Source organism: Podarcis muralis, chromosome 14, assembly GCF_964188315.1.
Source record: "Podarcis muralis chromosome 14, rPodMur119.hap1.1, whole genome shotgun sequence".
Classification (NCBI taxonomy): domain Eukaryota; kingdom Metazoa; phylum Chordata; class Lepidosauria; order Squamata; family Lacertidae; genus Podarcis; species Podarcis muralis.
This window is the reverse complement of record NC_135668.1, coordinates 48,574,265-48,592,456: the sequence shown is the minus strand read 5'-3', so window position 1 is coordinate 48,592,456 and position 18,192 is coordinate 48,574,265. Positions and strand designations below refer to the sequence as shown.

The 18,192-nt window shown below is 45.6% G+C and overlaps 1 protein-coding gene across 5 annotated transcripts in view; it reads left to right on the top strand.

Annotated features, from left to right (window-relative positions):
- The window catches only part of EPN2 (epsin 2), a 39,645-nt gene extending 23,998 nt beyond the window's left edge, over window positions 1–15,647 (top strand). For 3 of the 5 annotated variants that reach the window (XM_077918654.1, XM_028706762.2, XM_028706761.2), the window contains exons 4-9: window positions 894–986; window positions 1,288–1,444; window positions 7,615–7,791; window positions 8,951–9,043; window positions 10,970–11,176; window positions 13,698–15,647. In XM_077918654.1, coding sequence (XP_077774780.1) covers window positions 894–986; window positions 1,288–1,444; window positions 7,615–7,791; window positions 8,951–9,043; window positions 10,970–11,176; window positions 13,698–14,059 — 1,089 coding nt within the window. In that variant the 3' untranslated portion in view covers window positions 14,060–15,647. The remainder of the gene's footprint in view (window positions 1–893; window positions 987–1,287; window positions 1,445–7,614; window positions 7,792–8,950; window positions 9,044–10,969; window positions 11,177–13,697) is intronic. The other 2 variants (XM_077918655.1, XM_077918656.1) reach the window with 2 other exon arrangements.
- Window positions 15,648–18,192: the final 2,545 nt, after the last annotated feature.

Genomic DNA, 18,192 nt, shown 5'->3' with positions numbered 1-18,192 from the left:
GTGACCTATGGGACGCCTTCCATCTGTACAATTCTATGATTCTGTGATTCTTATAGCTCCTGCATTTACCTAACTAGATATTTGAGCTTTAGTGTGCTTAGCTTGTTGGTAGAGGCTCTGTCAGTGAATGAAGGATGGTGGTGAACCAAGCATGGGAAATGAAAGGGGGGGGGGGACTTTCTTAATGGTAGCCCCTACGCTACAATGCCCTCTCTAAATAAATCTTTTTGCTCACCTCTTTTCTCTTGATTTTTTGGTCTTCACTGCCAAGGGAAGGTTTGACTGAGTTAGTTTTGGTTTTACTGCCTGTTCTTAGGTGTAGAAATGACCTAAGTTCTTAGTGTCCAGCTTGTTTTGTCCTCTAGCTGGACTAGTACTCTGCTGCTTAACTTTGGCTGGCTAAAACTAAGTGACTCATACAACTATAAGTACATAAGAACAGCTTGGCTGATGGATCAGGGCAAAGGTCTATCTAGTCCATCCTCCATCCTGTTGTCACAGTGGCCAACCAGATGCCCATGGGAAGCCCGCAAGCAACAGCACTGTTCCTGATTTGTGATCCCCCACTTGCGAATACCAGCAAATGCTATCCAGAGGCATACCTCCGACATTAGAGCTTTCTTTTTTCTTCTTGAATAGTCTGTTGTTTGGTTTTTTTTAAATCTTCTTACATTGCTATCCTGTCTTCCTTTCATCACAGAACTCATGGTGGCAGTGTCTAATGTTAATTAAATTATATTAGGCTGTCTTTTAAAAAGATTTGTGTAGCTTTGGCTTCCACCCGTAGAGGACCCGTTGTTTTTAAACCTGGCATGAATGAAGTAACAATGGATGACTGTTATATGACTCCCACTCTCATCTTCTCCCCTCCCCACTGGGACCTCTTTTTCCAGGAGGAGCGCCTTCGGCGTGGCGATGATCTGAGATTGCAGATGGCTTTGGAGGAAAGTCGCAGAGATACAGTGAAAATTCCCAAAAAGAAGGAGGTAGGCCTTGGGTCAGTGAAAATATTCCTAGCCATCACAGGGAAGGTTCGGATGCACTGGCTATGCACTTAGGAATGGATGGGGTGCTCTCCAGTTGTGTAAGCATGTGAAAGAGTGCATGGTTGTAATTCCCCGCCCCCGGTGCTGGGATAAAAGCCCAAATAAGCAGCTAAGGGCATGTGAAAGAGCAAGATGAGGCATTTTCTTTCCTTGCAATCTCTCTGTCCCTCTCTCTCTAAATGAGTTATGTGTCTACTGGAGATGTTGTGCCCCTGCTAAAAATAAACCTCTTCATCTGCAGCACGGAACTCTGCTGGACCTGATGGATGCCCTGCCCTCTTCAGTGCCAGCTCCTCAGAAAGGAGAGCCGTGGGGGCCACCACCTGCAGCAAGCCAAGCTGACCCATGGGCCCCCTCTACAGTTAGCAGTTCCACCTCAGACCCCTGGCAGTCATTTGGTAAGAACATGGCAATCGACGGATGCTGCAGTGATGATCTGTTGACCCTTGTTGTGACTCTCCTGGATAAATTACTTCCCTCCAAGGCCACTTTGAGTTTAAATTTTCTCTCTAGGTTAGTGACCCCCCCCCCCATTTTCCTTTTGTATATAGCTTATTCCGTGGTAGACTGTGACAGTCTGCTATTGCCTTCCCCTTTGTTTGGTTAGTTATGAATATTGCTTGTGCAGTTGTCAGGGTAAAAAAAGATGAATTATGTCCCAAATGCTAAAACATCAGAAAATGGATAAAAGCAGCAAAAAATGGAGAAACCAGGCACAGAAAAGAAAAATAGAATAAGCACCAGGCAAGCTCCCCTGGAGACAGAATTCCAAAGACTGGGGTGGGAGGAGAGGGCTCAATATCCTTTTGGACTCAGATGGGTGGGGTACAAATAATAAATTATTATTATTCCTCTCAGTGCCACCTGCTTTCTGCCACTGTCATCCCTGTGCAATCCCCTGCTATCACAGTTTTTCGGTGCTGGCTGTCATGCACGAGACAGTTTGTGGTGGCTGTTTCCTCCTTTTATGGTCTCACATTGTGCCTTTGTTCTGCTTCGCCTCCTGATTTTGCCCTGTTGATTGCTGCAATATTAGGAGGGGGGGGAATATGATCTGTGATTTCCCTAGACCGACCTGAGCATATTTGCCTGTGTCATAGAGATTGGGGTGGAGTTTTTGCTGGTTTCCAAAAAGCAGTTAATATGAGAGTGGATAGGTGTAATGGAATGCTCAGTTGACTGAACAGTGTGCTGCTGGCCTCTGGTTTGAAGGTCTCTCTTTGTTTCTTAAAACTTGATTCTGGTGCTTGCTGATACAGAACTGCTCTGCTTATGGCAGAGACGACTTGTCTTCCTTGGAAAGGGGGCTTGGAATCTCACTGGTAACTATGCTGTGTTACTGATGAAGCCACTATATTAAGCAGTGACAGAACTCCAAGCCAAGTTGCTATAATTAGCAGGGCTACAGCAGTGAATTAGTTTGTTTTTAATACTGTCCGTCATGCGAAAGGATGTATTTATTTGGGGTAGTATTTAAGCAATTAAGTTGTTTGTGTGGCTTTTTCCTTTCTCGCAACCAGTGCTTATGCAGTAAAATGTAGTTTTTAATGTCTTTCAATTTTTAACCCTTTGGTAAAAGGGTTTTAGCATTTCAATGGCCTTTTAATTTTGGGTGGGTGGGGGAGAGTGCATAAAATATATGGTGCTTTATTGAACTGTTGTGGATTATCCAGACATTGTTCCTCAGCTGCTGGAGAAAGTGAAATGTCCATGCAGAAGAATAAGTCCTGTCCTAATTTTTTTCTAGAGACTGGGACTCATGCCACTGGTGCCAGGTGGGCATTTATGTGAGCCTGGCACTGTTAAGGAAGTGTAGAGCTTTCTAGCACCTGGAAAGGTTCACTTTTCTGAGTGTGTGTGTGTTCCTCTTCATGTGACACAGCCTTCCTAATTCGCACTGGAGGTGCAGGATAAATATATAAAACGATGTGTGTAGAAACATGGCAGATTAATGAAAAAAGGCTAATTCAGAATCCGTTTCCCAGATGTGCGCTAACTTTCAACAGACGGGAAGTTCTTTACATCGGGGAGCATTCAAATGCATTTCCTCTTCCCTGCTCAACCTTAAATGTGAAGTGATCCCATGTGTAGTTTAGGTTTTATTCCAAATTAAATGCATATCGCTCAGCTCTGAAATGATCAAACTGGAGAAATCTATTAAAGCAACATTAACGGCTGCTTTTAAAAAAAGAACACAAGAGCCCTGCTGGATCAGACGAAAGGCCTATTTACTCCATTGGCCAACCACCTTCTTTGGGCCAGAATGTACTACCAGGAAAACGTATTCTGTTTTGTTTGGTTTTTAAAAATAATTTTTATTAAGTTTTCAATTTTACATCTTAAAATAAACATTTTACGTACTGTTAAATATCAAACGACTTCCCTCCTTCTATTTCCTTGATTCGTTTTATTAGTCCTTCATTCCTGCATATTTTGCTGTAACCATATTAGTCAGTTCTCCACTTTAACATCACTTGAACATTAATTACATTGTTGATTTTATCTTAATGCTGCCAGCGTTTTCAGCTGTGTACAGTTATTTTCCATATAAATATTTTCCACTCTTCTTTGAATATATGTTCCTCTTGCTCTCTTATTCTCTATGTTAATACCATCTTAAGTTGCCAGTCCTCTTTGCCTGGGACCTCCCTCACTTTTCATTTTTGAGCTAACAAAACTCTGGCCGACATTGTTGCATACATAAATTTTGTTGACACTTAGGGATTTTAGTCTGGATTATTCCCAAGAAAAAGGACTCTGGTCTTTTTGGGAAAGTTATTTCAAACATATTTTTCAACTCATTAGAGATCATTTTCCAATACCGGAAAAGCTATTTTGGGCACCTGTTCCTGAAGGGACAGGTGGTGTCTCTTGGCCCTTTGGGGGAAGTAGGGGTGGGGACAGTTTGGCTGGAGCAGGTCCTTATGTGATCTGGTTGCATAGGTACCAAGAAATCAGCTCAGGTTCATAGAGCACAGAATGTGAAGTGCTTTTAGGGCAAAAGAATAGGTAAGGAAGCCAGTTATCTATGAAAATGTCCTGAGGAAGGGAGGGACTTTTGCTTAGTCAATAGGAAAATCTAGTGGTTTTGTGGTTGTTCGGCGTCCTGTTTTATCTGCTGGTGTCAGCAATAGATGCGTCAATGAAAGGAACATAGGAAGTTGCTTTACACCAAGCTAGACTATGGGTCTCTCTGGTTCAGCAATGTCAGAAGTGACTGGCTGCAGCTCTCTAGGGTTTCACTCAGGGTTTCCCCCCAGTTATACCTGAAGATGCCAGGGATTGTACCCAGGATCCTTTGCATGCAAAACAGATCTCTGACACTGATGTACAAACCCTTCCCTAAAACAGAAGTTGGTTGGGTGCTGCTATCATTTTAGTTCTCTGGACAGCTGCCTCAACTATGGGGCAATTCTGACAAGTCATTGTGCAAGGCAATGCTGGATTTTTATTTTTATTTTTGCGAAATGGTTAACAAAACAAAAGCAACACCTCCTAAGCCTAGCAAATCCTGAACCAAGTGGAGCAGTTGTTGCAAAGGCACCTGGGGGTGTGCAGAGTTCGTTTACCAAACACTTGTTATCTGGGAAGTAATATTCCCTTAGTGGCTGCTGTCAGCACCAGTTACTACCAAACGGGAATAGCAGAACAGCCAGAGTTTGGTTCTCTTGTAAATCCCATGTCATTAAATACAGTAAAGGAACCCTTGGCATTGTCCCTCAGTGTTTTACCCAAGGATCTCTGCTAGCCAGGCCAAAATGTGTTAGTGTGGAAAATTCCTGGCACTGTTGAGACTGAAATCTGCAACACTGCTCTTAACAGATCCCTTTGAATTAACGACAAATCATTCTCTACTGTATATCTTAACGCACAGCTTCATCTTACAAGTTGAAAACAAAAGACTTTAAATCCCTTGTACTGAGATGCATTGTTTGCTTTCCTGATCTGCAGTTGACCATGGGACTAGACTAAAGCAATGAAAAGACAGTGCCACTCTTGCAAAGATGGCCTGCTTTTGTATATCAAGAGTTGTTCCAGCAGGCTGGACTCTTAAGGGGGATGCCTTCAATTCTCTAGCAAAGGATAATAGAATCATGGAATTGTAGAGTTGGAAGGGACCCGAGGGTCATCTAGTCCAACCCCCTGCAATGCAGGAATATGCAGGTGGCCCATAAGAGGATTGAACCCTTGACCTTGGCATTATTAGCACTACACTCTAACCAGCTGAGCTAACACGTAGAATCACCTGGCTCTGCTCTAGGACAGGTTCATCAGTCCCAGGTTTTCCATGAAGCCTTTGTGTGGTCCCTTCCCTGTTCCAGAATCCCAAGTTAAGCCTTTGAACTTGCCAGGATTCTGTTGGCGTTTGTAGGTAGATTGCTTCAGCATAAGTATGGTTTGGCGCGCATGTGCACTAGATGCTTCCAGAACCAGGACACAGTCCAGCGAGTCTGCCCCAGCGGAAAACACTAATTGGCTTCTTAGATACCTACTACACTCCTCTTGCATTTTGCGGCTGCCCTTCTGCTTGTTTGCCATGTATTGCAGAGGTCTTTTGCAATGCTTACCTTGCTTATCTCACTTGTAAAATAGGGCAGGAACTGGTGCTGCAAAGAGCCGTCTGGTCCAGATTATGCACCTTGTACAGGAATGGAATGCAGAATTTCCTTGGCTGCTATCACCCCTTTTACTCAGCCAAACACGGTTCTGGGCTTTCGCTGGAATGTTGTATGTCTCATAATGTAACCTACACAATATGAGACGCTATTTCTCTTCATCCTGTGTTGCACCACATTTTTAATTGTCTAGTCCCTGGGTCAGGTTGCCCTTTTTTGTTGCTGTTAATCAAACAGCATATTAGGGAAGCCAAACTAAGGCCTGGGTCCTGGGGCTGTAAAGCTTCTCTTGTTAACTTCTATTCTTGACACAGGAAAACTAAATCAATTCTGTGTATTAAGGTACAAACAAAAACTTGTCGCTTCTAGCTGCAGCTGTGGCGTTTCCCCCCCTCTCTGGCTTTCAGCATTCATTAACGCCTGCGATAAGAGCCCCTTGTTGGAATTTGCCAGCTACTTTTTTCCCCCAGGAGTGGTTTTGCAGAAATTAGATTTATGTATCTGAATGCCAGCACAGAAGGGTGACTCAGAGCAGAACAGAGGTTTTTAAGTCTTGCTTACCACTGGACTGTGGCCTTTCAAGGGGGGATAAGGGGCTTCTCAGAGGAGAAGCGTATCCTCCTAGATGCCTCCCTCTTTCCCTCTTGTTTCTCTTTGCCTGCCCTGCTTTTGTTATCTGTCTCATGAAAGAGCGACTGTGCTGGAAGCCTCCATTTATGGCAGGCCCTGGCAATTAGCATTTCTTGGATGGCATCATTGATAAAAATGCAGCAGGAGGAGGAGGAGGAAATGGGAGCAGTGGGACAAGATTAGTTGTGTTCTCTGCAAAGCACTTCAGCGGCTTCCTGGGTTTTTGTTGTTGTTGAAACAATTAAAATTGGAAGAAAAATCTGCCACCTGTTGATGAGCTTGAGCTCCTTTCAGCAGCAAGAACAGCAGCTAGCCAGAATGGGGTTTAAAACTCACAAACTTTGGCCACAAAATGGAAAAAAAAGGCAATTTGGTTACTGCTTGGAGCCAGCAGGTGTGGAACAGGGGTGAGGAACTTTCGTGTCCTGGCAGACTACAGCTCCCACCATTCCTGGCCATTGGCTGTGCTGACTAGGGCTGATGGAAGTTGGTCGTCCAGCAACATCTGGAGGGCACCAGGTTGCCTGTTCCTGGATGCTCTTAGACCAGGGTGCCCTAAGAGTGATCTAGGGCCAGCCATGATCTCTCTCTTATATTCCCTCCCCACTTTGTGAGGATATGGCTATGTGTCTGCCTTGAACTCCCTGGAATAAGAACATAAGAATGAAGTATAAGAAATAATAACATTATTGGGGGACATCCTTTTCTTCTTACCTCACAGCACCAATTGCTTCCTTCTGCACCAAAGCTCATTGCTGCTAAACCAAACTGATTCCTGCATTGCAGGGGGTTGGACTAAGAGACCCTTGGTTCCCTTCCAACTTTACAATTCTATGATTCCATGAATCTTGTGTTAGAATTTGCATTTTAAGAATTCTTTATGTTCACACAGTGGCTGTCTTTCAGTGGAATTTATTTTAAGCATAGCCATACTTGAGGGCAAAGAACATTTTGCGTTGGGGCAGGTTAGGAAGTGTTGGTCATCCTACCGGAGTTTGTCTAAAACAGTTCTACCTTCCCTGTCATTTTGCTGGCATGCATGGCATGGGGGATGCACACAGGCCTGATCCTGTGCTTGACAGATGATGCTGGGTAAGTCCAGAATGGGAAAGGATTTGGCAACTGCGAGAGAGCCACGCCGTGGTTAGTGTGTCGGCCCAGGAACAGACAAGCCAGGTTCAAATATCTAATTTAGCTATCTGTTCATTGAGTGTCTTTGGGCTAAGTTACTCTCAGCCTAGCCTATCTCACAGGTAGTGCCTGTTCTCAAGTATATATGCCTGTTAATGTATTACTTGGGATTATGTTTTCTTTGCCGTCAGGTGCCAAACCAGCAGCCTCCGTCGACCCCTGGGGAGCCCCAGCAGTGCCCTCTGCTGCCCAGCCTGTTCCAAAGAATGTAGACCCCTGGGGTCCCTCTCAGCCACCCTCTGTGGCAACAAAAGCCGCTGTTGATCCCTGGGGAGCAGTGCCAGCAAACAAGCCTCTTTCTGCTTCTGGTAAGCAGCGTGTTTGCGACTCACCTTTCTGTTCCTCCCTTAGTGGAGCTCACAGCAAAACACATGCCTGCTGGTGGTTCTTGCACCTGGGAGGATGGTTGGCACTGGCACAGAATCTTAACACTTTTGCGAATGCACCATTTAGAAATATTATGGTCTGTCTTGGGAAGTGGTGGGTGGTTTTGTTTCACTTTTGTTTAGGTGAATTTTCTAGGTCAGTGGTTCCCAACCTGTGGGCCACAGACCACTCCCTCTCCCTTGACTGAGTTATCCCAAGGGGCCAGCCAGAGTTTGATTTCCTTTGCATTTTGAGCTTTGCTGGAGCACCTTGTCAGCTCTGCAGTGCTGGTCCCTCTCCCCTCACCTGTTTTGGTCACTCCTGGGCCACGCTTGGTCACACATGTGCCCTGTGAAGTGGATTGACTTGTTTCTGCTCAGACCAGAGAGTGGCCTGAAGGCCATAATGGCAGGTGTACTGCTGAAAATAAGCAGCCTGAGCCCTGTGAGCCACCTGGAGCTTCACAGAGGTAGGGCAGAATGGGAATGAAATCAAATAAACAAGCCCTCCAATCTCTCTTAAACCAAAGGGAGTGGAATCACTTGCTCTGCTAATCCTAAAGTGGCCACTCGCAAACTGGTGCCCTCCAGATGTTGTTGGACAGCTTCTCCCATCATCCCTCTCTATTGACTATGCTGGTGGGGGCTGCTGGGAGTTGTAGTTTAAAATATCTAGAGGGCACCAGCTTGGAAAAGGCTTGTCCCAGAGAGGTAATATTCCCAGTTCTGATAGGGACAGTTTGGCCTCTGCTGGGACAGAAGTGGAAGCAGCTTCATCTCGAGAGCCAGTGTGGTGTGGTGGTTAAGAGCGGTAGTCTTGTAATCTGGTGAACTGGGTTCGCATCTCCGCTCCTCCACATGCAGCTGCTGGGTGACCTTGGGCCAGTCACACTTCTTTGAAGTCTCTCAGCTCCACTCACCTCACAGAGTGTTTGTTGTGGGGGAGGAAGGGAAAGGAGATTGTTAGCCGCTTTGAGACTCCTGAAGGGGAGTGAAAGGCGGGATATCAAATCCAAACTCTTCTTCTCTTCTTCTTCTTCTTGCCTTACAGATTGCTGTGGCCTAACTGAATCCCACTAACCCTTGTTGTTCTGCCCTGCAGGTAGTAAATCTTTTGACCTCTTCAGCAACTTAAATGGGGCAATTAAAGATGACTTTTCTGAATTTGACAACCTTCGGACATCTAAAAAGCAAGGTATGTGTGAAATGAATGCCAAACGAATGTGTGATAAAGGTGCCTGAGCGTGATAGAGCTTTGGAATTTCCAGTTGCACCAGTCCTCTTTCTGCACACTCACCCACCCTCCAAGTGTGTCTAGACTTACCATAAATGGAAGATAAAAAGGCCAGTATTCTGGAGGGGAAACTGCATATTTTTTAAAGCATATTTTCTGATCTTTATTTAGAACTTCGTCCTTCGATAATTTTTAATCAAGATGTACCTTTCAGGCTGTCAGCCCAAAGCCTGGAGACATTAAAAATGTCACAGTTGCAGTAAATTCAGCCGAGGGCTAATGGGGTAGAGGATGCTGTAGAAATTTGGTTTGAGTGGAAATTCTGATTTTGAGAGCACATGATCCGCTGGGAATGACTCCTCTGCGGGCACCACTGAAACAGACCAGAGTCGACCAAGACCATTGTTGTGCAAGGCTCCCCCGCTGGTTTCAGTTGTGGTTGCTCTGGAATTCCCAGTGCACTTTGCTCCAAAGCGTTTGGAAAGCTGCTTGGCTCTCCTGTTGCACTGCACGTTTTGCAGCAATTGAGAGACAGCAATTCAGTTGGAATTTGATTTTCTTGTGTTCGGTGGGTTCCATTTCCCCCACAGAGCCGAAAAGGAACTTGTTCATGGTGTGGCAGAACAGAGGATGCTGCCTTACAGGTGTATTTATCCATTTGGCCCAGTAGGCCTGGGCGATGTATCAATACATTGCCCAGGACTGGTTTGAAGGCCAGAGGGCAATGGCACCTTCATCCTGCGGTTTATCGTGGGTGGGGCTCGCCTGCCACCCTGCTCCTTACCTTCCTTCTCCGACTGCCTCATTCCGCCCTGCGCCAGGTGCTGGTGGCGGCAGGAGCTGAGGCAGTTTCACCCTGATGCCTCGTGGGACCATGGCCAAATGATGCACCTTCCTTTTCAACACAGCGATGTATCAGCCTATCACGATGTTTAGCTGGTGATACATCATGATGTTGAAAAGATGATGTCATCCAGCCCTATAGCCTAGTATTGCCTATTCTGAAAGGCAGCAGCACTCCAGCACTTTGGGCAAAGAGAGAGAGCCCTTTCCGATCTCCTGCCTGAAGAGGAATTGAACAGAGCACCTGCTCTCTTGTTGAACCACGTGACACCTGCCTAGTCCATCACCTTTGGGTTCTCTGTGTTGTGGAAATCTATGTAGAAGGAAAAGACCCACATCTGACCTCATCCTGCATATTTTATAGCTATGTATTTTGATTTAAGCGGTTTGTGTGATCTGGCTAAAGGCAGGTCAAGCTGTCTGTCTGTCTCTCTCTCTCTTTTAAATAGTCAAGCCCTTTGATCATGGGGCATGGCTGAATGCACAGTTTTGTAATGGCAATAGAATAGAGGGGAGTCAAAAAATCTCATGCTTCTGAATGTCTTCTCCATAGAGACAATTAATCCGTGTCTGTATCCAACAGCACTCTAAAGAAGGATACCAAGGTCAGTTTGTAGAAACTTTCTATTATCTTACCCTGTAATTGCGATTCTAGAGTCCTTATTCTCCAGAATGGGAAGGACTCGTGCCTGACCTGCTTTAGATGCAACACCTTTTAACGGTCCCATTAATTGAAGTGATTTTGGGGGAAGGAAAGCAAGCACACACACACGCCAAGATTTGAGGCTCTCTAGTGGTAGAAAGCTATATAACGTCCCCATTCCCCATGTTAGGTGTATGTCTCAGCCTTAAATGCATTTACTTGGAAGCAACCCCATTGAGTTCTAAGCACATTGGCTTAGGACTGCAGTCCTTTAGCATGGCAGTAAAAACAGGGACAAACGAAATACATTACAAATACAGAAGCATGTATTCTGACATGAAGGAAACATCTTTCCCCCCTCCCTTTTTCAAAAATTCACATTTTCTTTTCTGGCGATTCAGGTTCCACTTTGTCAGCCCAGAACAGTGGCACGACCAGCCCTGACCTCTTTGACTCTCAGCCTGCCAACTCAGCCTCGAGTAAACAGAGCGCGGCTCGGAAAACTCCCGAGTCTTTCTTGGGCCCCAACGCCGCTCTGGTGAACCTGGATTCCTTGGTATCGAAGCCTCCCAAGCCAGCCCCTTCACTGAACCCGTTCTTGGCTCCAGGTACATCTTGGTCTTGAGAGCAAATTTGCTGTTCAGATGGAGCTGGGTGGGGTGGGGACAACAGTCGTTAAAAACAGAAGTTGGCATGCTTGGCCAGACTCAAGGGTTCACCCAGCTCAACACCCCACCTACTGAAGGCAGTTCTGAAGCAGGGAGGTGTCCATCCCTTGTGAATAATCCCAAGCCTTGGTAGTTTACATGTGCTGCTCTTCCCCCCCTCCCCACCCAGTGCTGCTCCCGTGTGTCTTCACAGGGGCCCTGCAAGGCAGGCTGCTAATGTTGCCATTTTACGCATGGCAAACAGAAGTTGAGGCCTTAGCTTAAATTGCCACTGGTATAGTTAATCCTGTATGTAACAATTTAATCACCGAGTGCATATATCTATGTATTATGGTGTATCTCGCCATTCTTCTAAGGAGCTCAAGGTAGCATACATAGTAATTTTCCCCACCAAGCTGTTTCCCTTACCATTCTCAGTAGCAGGACAGTTCTGTAGGATGGAACAGCCTCTATTTTTCTTCCACCTTTAAAGCGGCTGCTTATCAAGTTCGATGGGTGGCTTTGCCTTCATGCATTTTGCGAGCAAGTTCATGATTTGGGGCCAAGGTGGGCCAAATCTGTTGCATCTGTGCCCAGGGGATGGAAGGGTTTTGTAAGGGGAGTGCTGTAGCCCCTAAGCCCAAGGGGCACATGTGGAGAAACAGTTGGAACTAAGCAACCACAAAACACAGTTCAAGCAACCTTTTTTTGAGCTTCAGTGACTTGTTCTGGGTATTTTAGTTCTCAGTAGTTTGAGAACACCCTCAGAGGAAGACAGCCAAATTTTAGTAGCTAATGCCCTGCCCCTCTTGTTATCGGCGCTCACGAAGAAGCTATTACCAGGGTCACGAAGGTCTGACAAAAAAAACCAAACTGTGTACAAGGAATTTGTAGCTTGGCAGTCGGCCCAAATGTCCTATCCTGGGAAAGTTCTTCTTTGCCATTTTCCAGCTTCTCCCTCCCTCCCTGGATATGACTTGCTGAAGTTACACGTTCATGACATATGTTAAATATGGGCCTGGTCCAAAGAATCCGTGCAGCAGGTTCTGTGCATCCACGATCGCTTCAGGCTTCTGTTTTCATGCTTCATGCTGAGCTGCTTTTGGAACTTAGGGGGAGTTTCCAAGGCTGTCTCTTGTTGAAAACAAAATGCTAATATATCTGACAAGGCACGCACAAGCTCCGAGGCACGCCCTGAAAGTAACCCACTGCATTTTGTCTATGGAGTGCCTGTGCTGTTTTTGGATGTTGACTCTGCTTGTCAAGGCTGTCCATCTACAAAAGTGGAGAGGAGAAATCAGTATACAGCAGTCTTCACCAGTGGGACCGATGGCAGCTGTACTCCAAAACATCTGGAGGGTGCCAGGTTGGCAAAGGCTGGCGCAGAATTTCCTTTGAAGAGCAGCACTGGCAGCAGTTTGTTACTGGGCCGAGTATAAGGCTGTGTTGTGTTGACTTATAAAGCCCTGAACAACCTGGGGACCTGGATGCCTTTGCCCATATAAACCACACCAGCTCCTGATACCTTGGGAGGAAGAAGAAGAAGAGTTTGGATTTGATATCCCGCCTTTCACTCCCTTTAAGGAGTCTCAAAGCGGCTAACATTCTCCTTTCCCTCTTGGTTGTGCCACAGCCTTCAGAAATGCATCTGGTGGGGGGACAACCTTCTCTGTCATGCTCAGTTTGTGGAGCTATCTCCCTCCAAAATAAGGCAGGTGCCAATCTTGCTTACCTTTTGGTGCCTCATGAAAACATGGTTATTCACCCAGGCCTTGCAGGGGGCAGGGAGTTAATGATACCTGGTTTACAGAACTAATGGAGTTTATGATTGTATTCTAAACTGCATGCATCTAAATGCGCTTTTATTGGTTTCAAATTTTGCTTATTGATAGCCTTCTATGTGAGGTTTTAAACTGCACTGGGATTGGAATGGAAGGGTGGCGAGCATAAATAGATAGATAGATTGATAGATAGATAGATAGATAGAGAGAGAGAGAGAGAGAGAGAGAGAGAGAGATAGGAAATGAAAGGGGATGTTATAGGAATGTGTTGCAGTTGTTAACTTAGACAAAAGTTTGGGATAACTCTCAGGTTCTCAAACCTTACCAAGGAGGGTGAGTGCATTTGGAAAGCAAGACGTCACAACGCCTTGGTAAACTCTGCAGAATCGTCTCTTGGTTGTGCTAGGAAGCTATGGGCAGTGGGGCAATAGCATTTTCTTTCCAAACAGTTTTTCTGGCAACGTTCATTGCTCAGGTGTGTAACCCTGTTGCCCTCTAAAGAGATGTCACCCCAGAGCAGAGGGCATCACACTCTTCTGCCTCGGGTTTTGGGGGAGCCTGGGCAATGTATCATCTTTCGGGGGAAGTTTGGAACGGTGTGGAATCTTGTCTTGTATTTGTGTGGACGACTCCCTTTCAAACCAGATATACTTAACAGGCTCACGTGCCTCTCTTGCCCCCACCCCTTGTTTTCCCCCTAGGAACGGCCGCTGCCGCCGCTGCCCCTGCTGCCGCTGCTCCAGCTCCATCGCTAATCAACCCCTTCCAAGTGAATCAGCCTCAGCCCCTCACTCTCAATCAGTTGCGGTCGAGCCCCATCATGGGAAGCAGCCCGTCCTTCAGCAGTCTGCCAGTGGCGGGCATGGAGCCTGTACCTCTGCCTTCCGTGGCACCGGTGGCGATGGCACCCATGCCAGTCATGGGCACCGTGGCATCTCTTACCCGAATGGGCCATGGGATGAACGTGGGGCTTGTGGGCGCAGTGGCTCAGCCTCTTCACAGTACCGGGCTCCCGTCCTCGGCCTCCCAGCCTGCTAACGCTACCAATCCTTTCCTCCTATAAAGGCCAAGGTGGTGGAACCTAACTTGGCAAGAGGTTTTGCAGAACTGAGTGGAATTTTCTGAGGCCGGTTCGGGCTGAACTGTGTGTGTACAAGAGACTTTGGAGGTGCAGGGGCTACTAGGCTTGTGGTTTACAGTTGCATTCGTTGCAGATTTCTCTCCCTACTCACTGTTTAATCTCAGCCTAGCCTTCTCCCGCAGATGGTACTTCTTACTTTCAGCTTGCGGGAGCATCGCATAAAAGGTCCACACTTGCACCATGAAAATTAGATTTTCTTCTCTCCCGTTTCCCCTCCCCCCCTTTTTTTGTTAATCACTTCAATATTATAAGAAGTACCTGCCATTTTTAGTAGACCATGTGCCGGACTGTGAAGCAGCTGCAACCCGCGTCTGCCAGAGCCCCATCCTTGTAAAGAATAGATTGGAGTCTCAAAGGCGCTAGTGGACATATTTGCACATAACTATATACTGTTCTAGACTGTTGGTTCACCCATAGTCCTTATACATCTTAGGAGAAAAGAGAGGGATGTGGGGTGTCCAGGAATTATATTTCTCTCCCCTGCTTGTACACTAAAACATGGTAGCGCAAACTGTACCTGTGGGCTGGGGTCGGGTGGGGTCGGGTTGGAGCTGGCGGAAAAGGCAAGCTTGTTGAAAGCGGGACAGAAGCAAGCTCTCATTTGGTTGTGAAATCCTACAGGTGTGCTGTTTTTTTTAATGCAGTGTTGAGTTTGTACCCTTTCAAGGACTCGTCAAGGACTTCTGTCTGAGTGGCTGGCATGCTGCGCTTGTGTTCAGGAGTGTTTCGCTCTGTGCTTGTCCGATAGTGAGTTCATTTGGACATTAATGTGCGTAGTTATCCTTTCTTTTAAAAATTGACTTGCAATGCAGGTTAAAAATGAAGAGAGGGGGGGGAGGGAGGAGGCAACATTGAATTCAACTTCATTGGGGCAAGTTTGGGAACTAATTTGGGATGAACTCTGCTAATACGTAGTTATCCTTATATACTTTTTTTGCACTTTTTTTTAAAAGACTAGTACCATTTTGGATTTGAGTTGGCAAGATTGGCACTCGGTTTCTGTCTTGCTAATTTTTATAATGTGGTTCTTATTTAACAGTCTGTAGCTTCGGTAGACTTTATCAGGTCTAGCTAAAAAATTAAGTTACAGTAACTTTATGATTTAATGCCCTCTTATTTATATATTTTATACATACATATATATATATTAGCTCTTGGTTTCCATAAAGAGAATTTAAAAGGGAATACTGATAAACCTTTTGCTTTTGGACGAAGAGTTTGAAACGAAAGCTGAAGCGCTCCTGTGGCATAAACTTTGAGTGGCATATGAACGTAAGATGTCATTTATAAGGAAAACACTACAGTTGCCTTTCCCCCTCCCTCTTTTACGATTATGTCTCCCTCGTGATGAATGGAAAGACTCCGAAGCCTTTTATAGACAGAAGATCATGAAAGACCACTTCTCTCTTGTAATAACTTTGGGAAACTTTTAAAGGAAAACGCTGTATGATTGTTAATTTTAATCAACTAAATTCTTCTAACTAAAGATGCACTCTGTGCTAATAACCTGCTCTGTTTACAGTCTTCTTTGCAAAGTGAATTTTTGATTACTCACTAAGCCATACTCAGGTTGAAGTCGTCGTTACCGGCTCTCTTTAAAAATGGCAACTCGCTTGGCTAAGTAGGCTGCCCTTTGTTTTCCTAACCCTTCTTCTTTGCAGTGCTAACTAAGTGGCAGAGCACCTCCTTGGCAGGCGGAATGTTCTTGGTTGAGTCCCAGGCATCTCCAGGTAGGACTGGGAATGACCCCCTCTTAAACCCTGCAGACCCACTGCCAGTCAGTGCCCCCACAGCACTGAGACAGGTGGACAGAGACTGGGTGACATCGCCAGCATCAGACCAGAGTGTCAAGGTACCTGGTTCATAAGCTTTTGCTCGAAGATCATGACAACAGTGTCATTAATGGGCCTGCAATCATTTTGAGAAATGCTAGTGGAAGTCTTGAGGCTAATGTAGATAAAGCAGCTACTTGCCAGGATGCTTGTGGCTGTATAAGCCTAACCACCTCACCCCACCTACCCTGTGACTTTTCATTTTCTTAGCCCAGAGATTCTGGATCTCTCCCTTGCATCCAACAGGCCTCAACAAAAGTTAGCTCTTTGAGCAAGAGTGGAGATGCTATGAAGAACCCAGGTGGTTTGGCGTTCTAGAACTTAGGAATTTAGCCTCCAGAACATGTTACAGCAAATGGGAGCGGAACCAAGTATGTTTCAGCCCAATGTTGGTGTACTTCTTGCTTGTCGGCTATGCTTTCTTCGGTTGGGGTGGGGGAGGGGGTGGGGCTCATCCTGACAGGCAAAGGGAGGTGGTGGAGTAAATTGGTCCAAGTTTACAGCTCATCACATTTCCAGAACCAACTTGCGAACTGAAACACAGCCGTCCTTCAAGATTTGCACTCGCTGAATTTTCTGACGGAGTTCTCCACAACCGAAAAATGTTCAGAAATGCATTTATGGGGGAAAGCGGACACGGCGATGTCTATATTTGAAAAAAAATGACACACACAGAAATGCATTGCGATAGGGGGAATTATTTGCAAATTGGGGGGGAAATGATTACATAGAGAGAGGCATGCAGAAAAATGCATTCACATTTTTGTGCAGGATTTATAAAAATTGCACCCTGGTGAGACCAAAGTTAATATCAGAAAAACGAGAGAAATTGAAATTGACACATTTGGTCATGCTTACATAATGGACCGGTCTCGATCCACATTCAAGGGGTTTTCCTAAAAAAATTTAAAATAAATAAATAAAACATCTTAGCCATCCGTATTCCAAAAGTTTCCTGCTCAAGGTAATGCTTTTCTTAAATAAACATGAAGTGTAGAATAAAAAACACACATCTGTTTCCTGACGCTTCTTGTCTCTCTTTCTTTCCTGGCTACACCCACCCACACCCCTGGCAATCTTCTTCAAATAAAGCAATTTAATGCTTTTGAAAGAAAGGGTATTGAAAAACAGCCTTACTGGTCAAGTTGACCAAAGATTTTGTGAAACCATTGTGTCATTTTAAGTCCTCGAAAAAGGCGATGCGGTTGTTAACATTCTGCTACTTGAAGCTGAAGTGTGGTGTGCGACCAACCCAAAGATGTTTTGCATTGTGTCCCAGCAGAATCGCAGCCCGCCAGAATGCCACTGGAAGGGTGCAGGAGTCGCGCTGCAGCACCGGTGCAGTTTTGCCTCTTCGCTGCAGCAATGCCTTGTGGGAAGCCACTGCTTAAAGTCAAATAGCACGGAGGCAAAGGGGCATGCAGTCGATTCCTCATGCGCAAGGGGACTCGGGGCTCCCTGCTACTCAACTGTCTGTTGCCCGTGACAATGCAGTAAAAAGGCCTCTTTGGAGACGTTTAAAAGTTTGTTCATGCGTACAAGTAACTTCTTACCAGAGCAAACAAGTACCCGGATCCCACCAGGGGCCAGAATAGGTGGAGAGCTATGGCGCTCTGCACTCCTTCCCTGGAGCAAATCTCCCTTAACAGGGCTCAAGGGCGTGTTGCTGCTGACGGTTCTCTGCTCAGCCAGGGTTTGGAGCTCATCATCTTCTAAACAGGCATTTTGGTTTAAACAAGTGTCCTTCCAAGACAAACAGGTGCTCATTGCCTTTGCAAAGAATGCCATCTCCTCCCCCCGCTCCAATGTTATGTTTGATTTCATGTTATTTCGAGGTGCCTTCTGGAATCTAACCTTGGGAAGAAATTGCCTGTATTTTCCAGAGCGTTCAAGAAGGCCTCTTTCTCAGATACAGCAAATCTGCCGATAATGCAGATCTGGATTTTCCAGTTCAGAGAGAGAGGCTGGTCTTTGATATTTTAAGTCAAGAGAACTTTAAATCATTATTTAAACCACCACAACGCTTTTTTAAAAAGTCACAATTTAAAAAAATCATAAATTATGTTCTCATTATTTTCCTAAGCGTACCATTTTGCTCCGATCACAAAAACATATTGACTTGATATTGTAGAGAAACCTCTTTTAACAACCTGAGATGGGGCACACTGAGGTCCAGCTCCGAGGGCCTTCTGACGGTTCCCTCATTGCGAGAAGTGAGGTTAC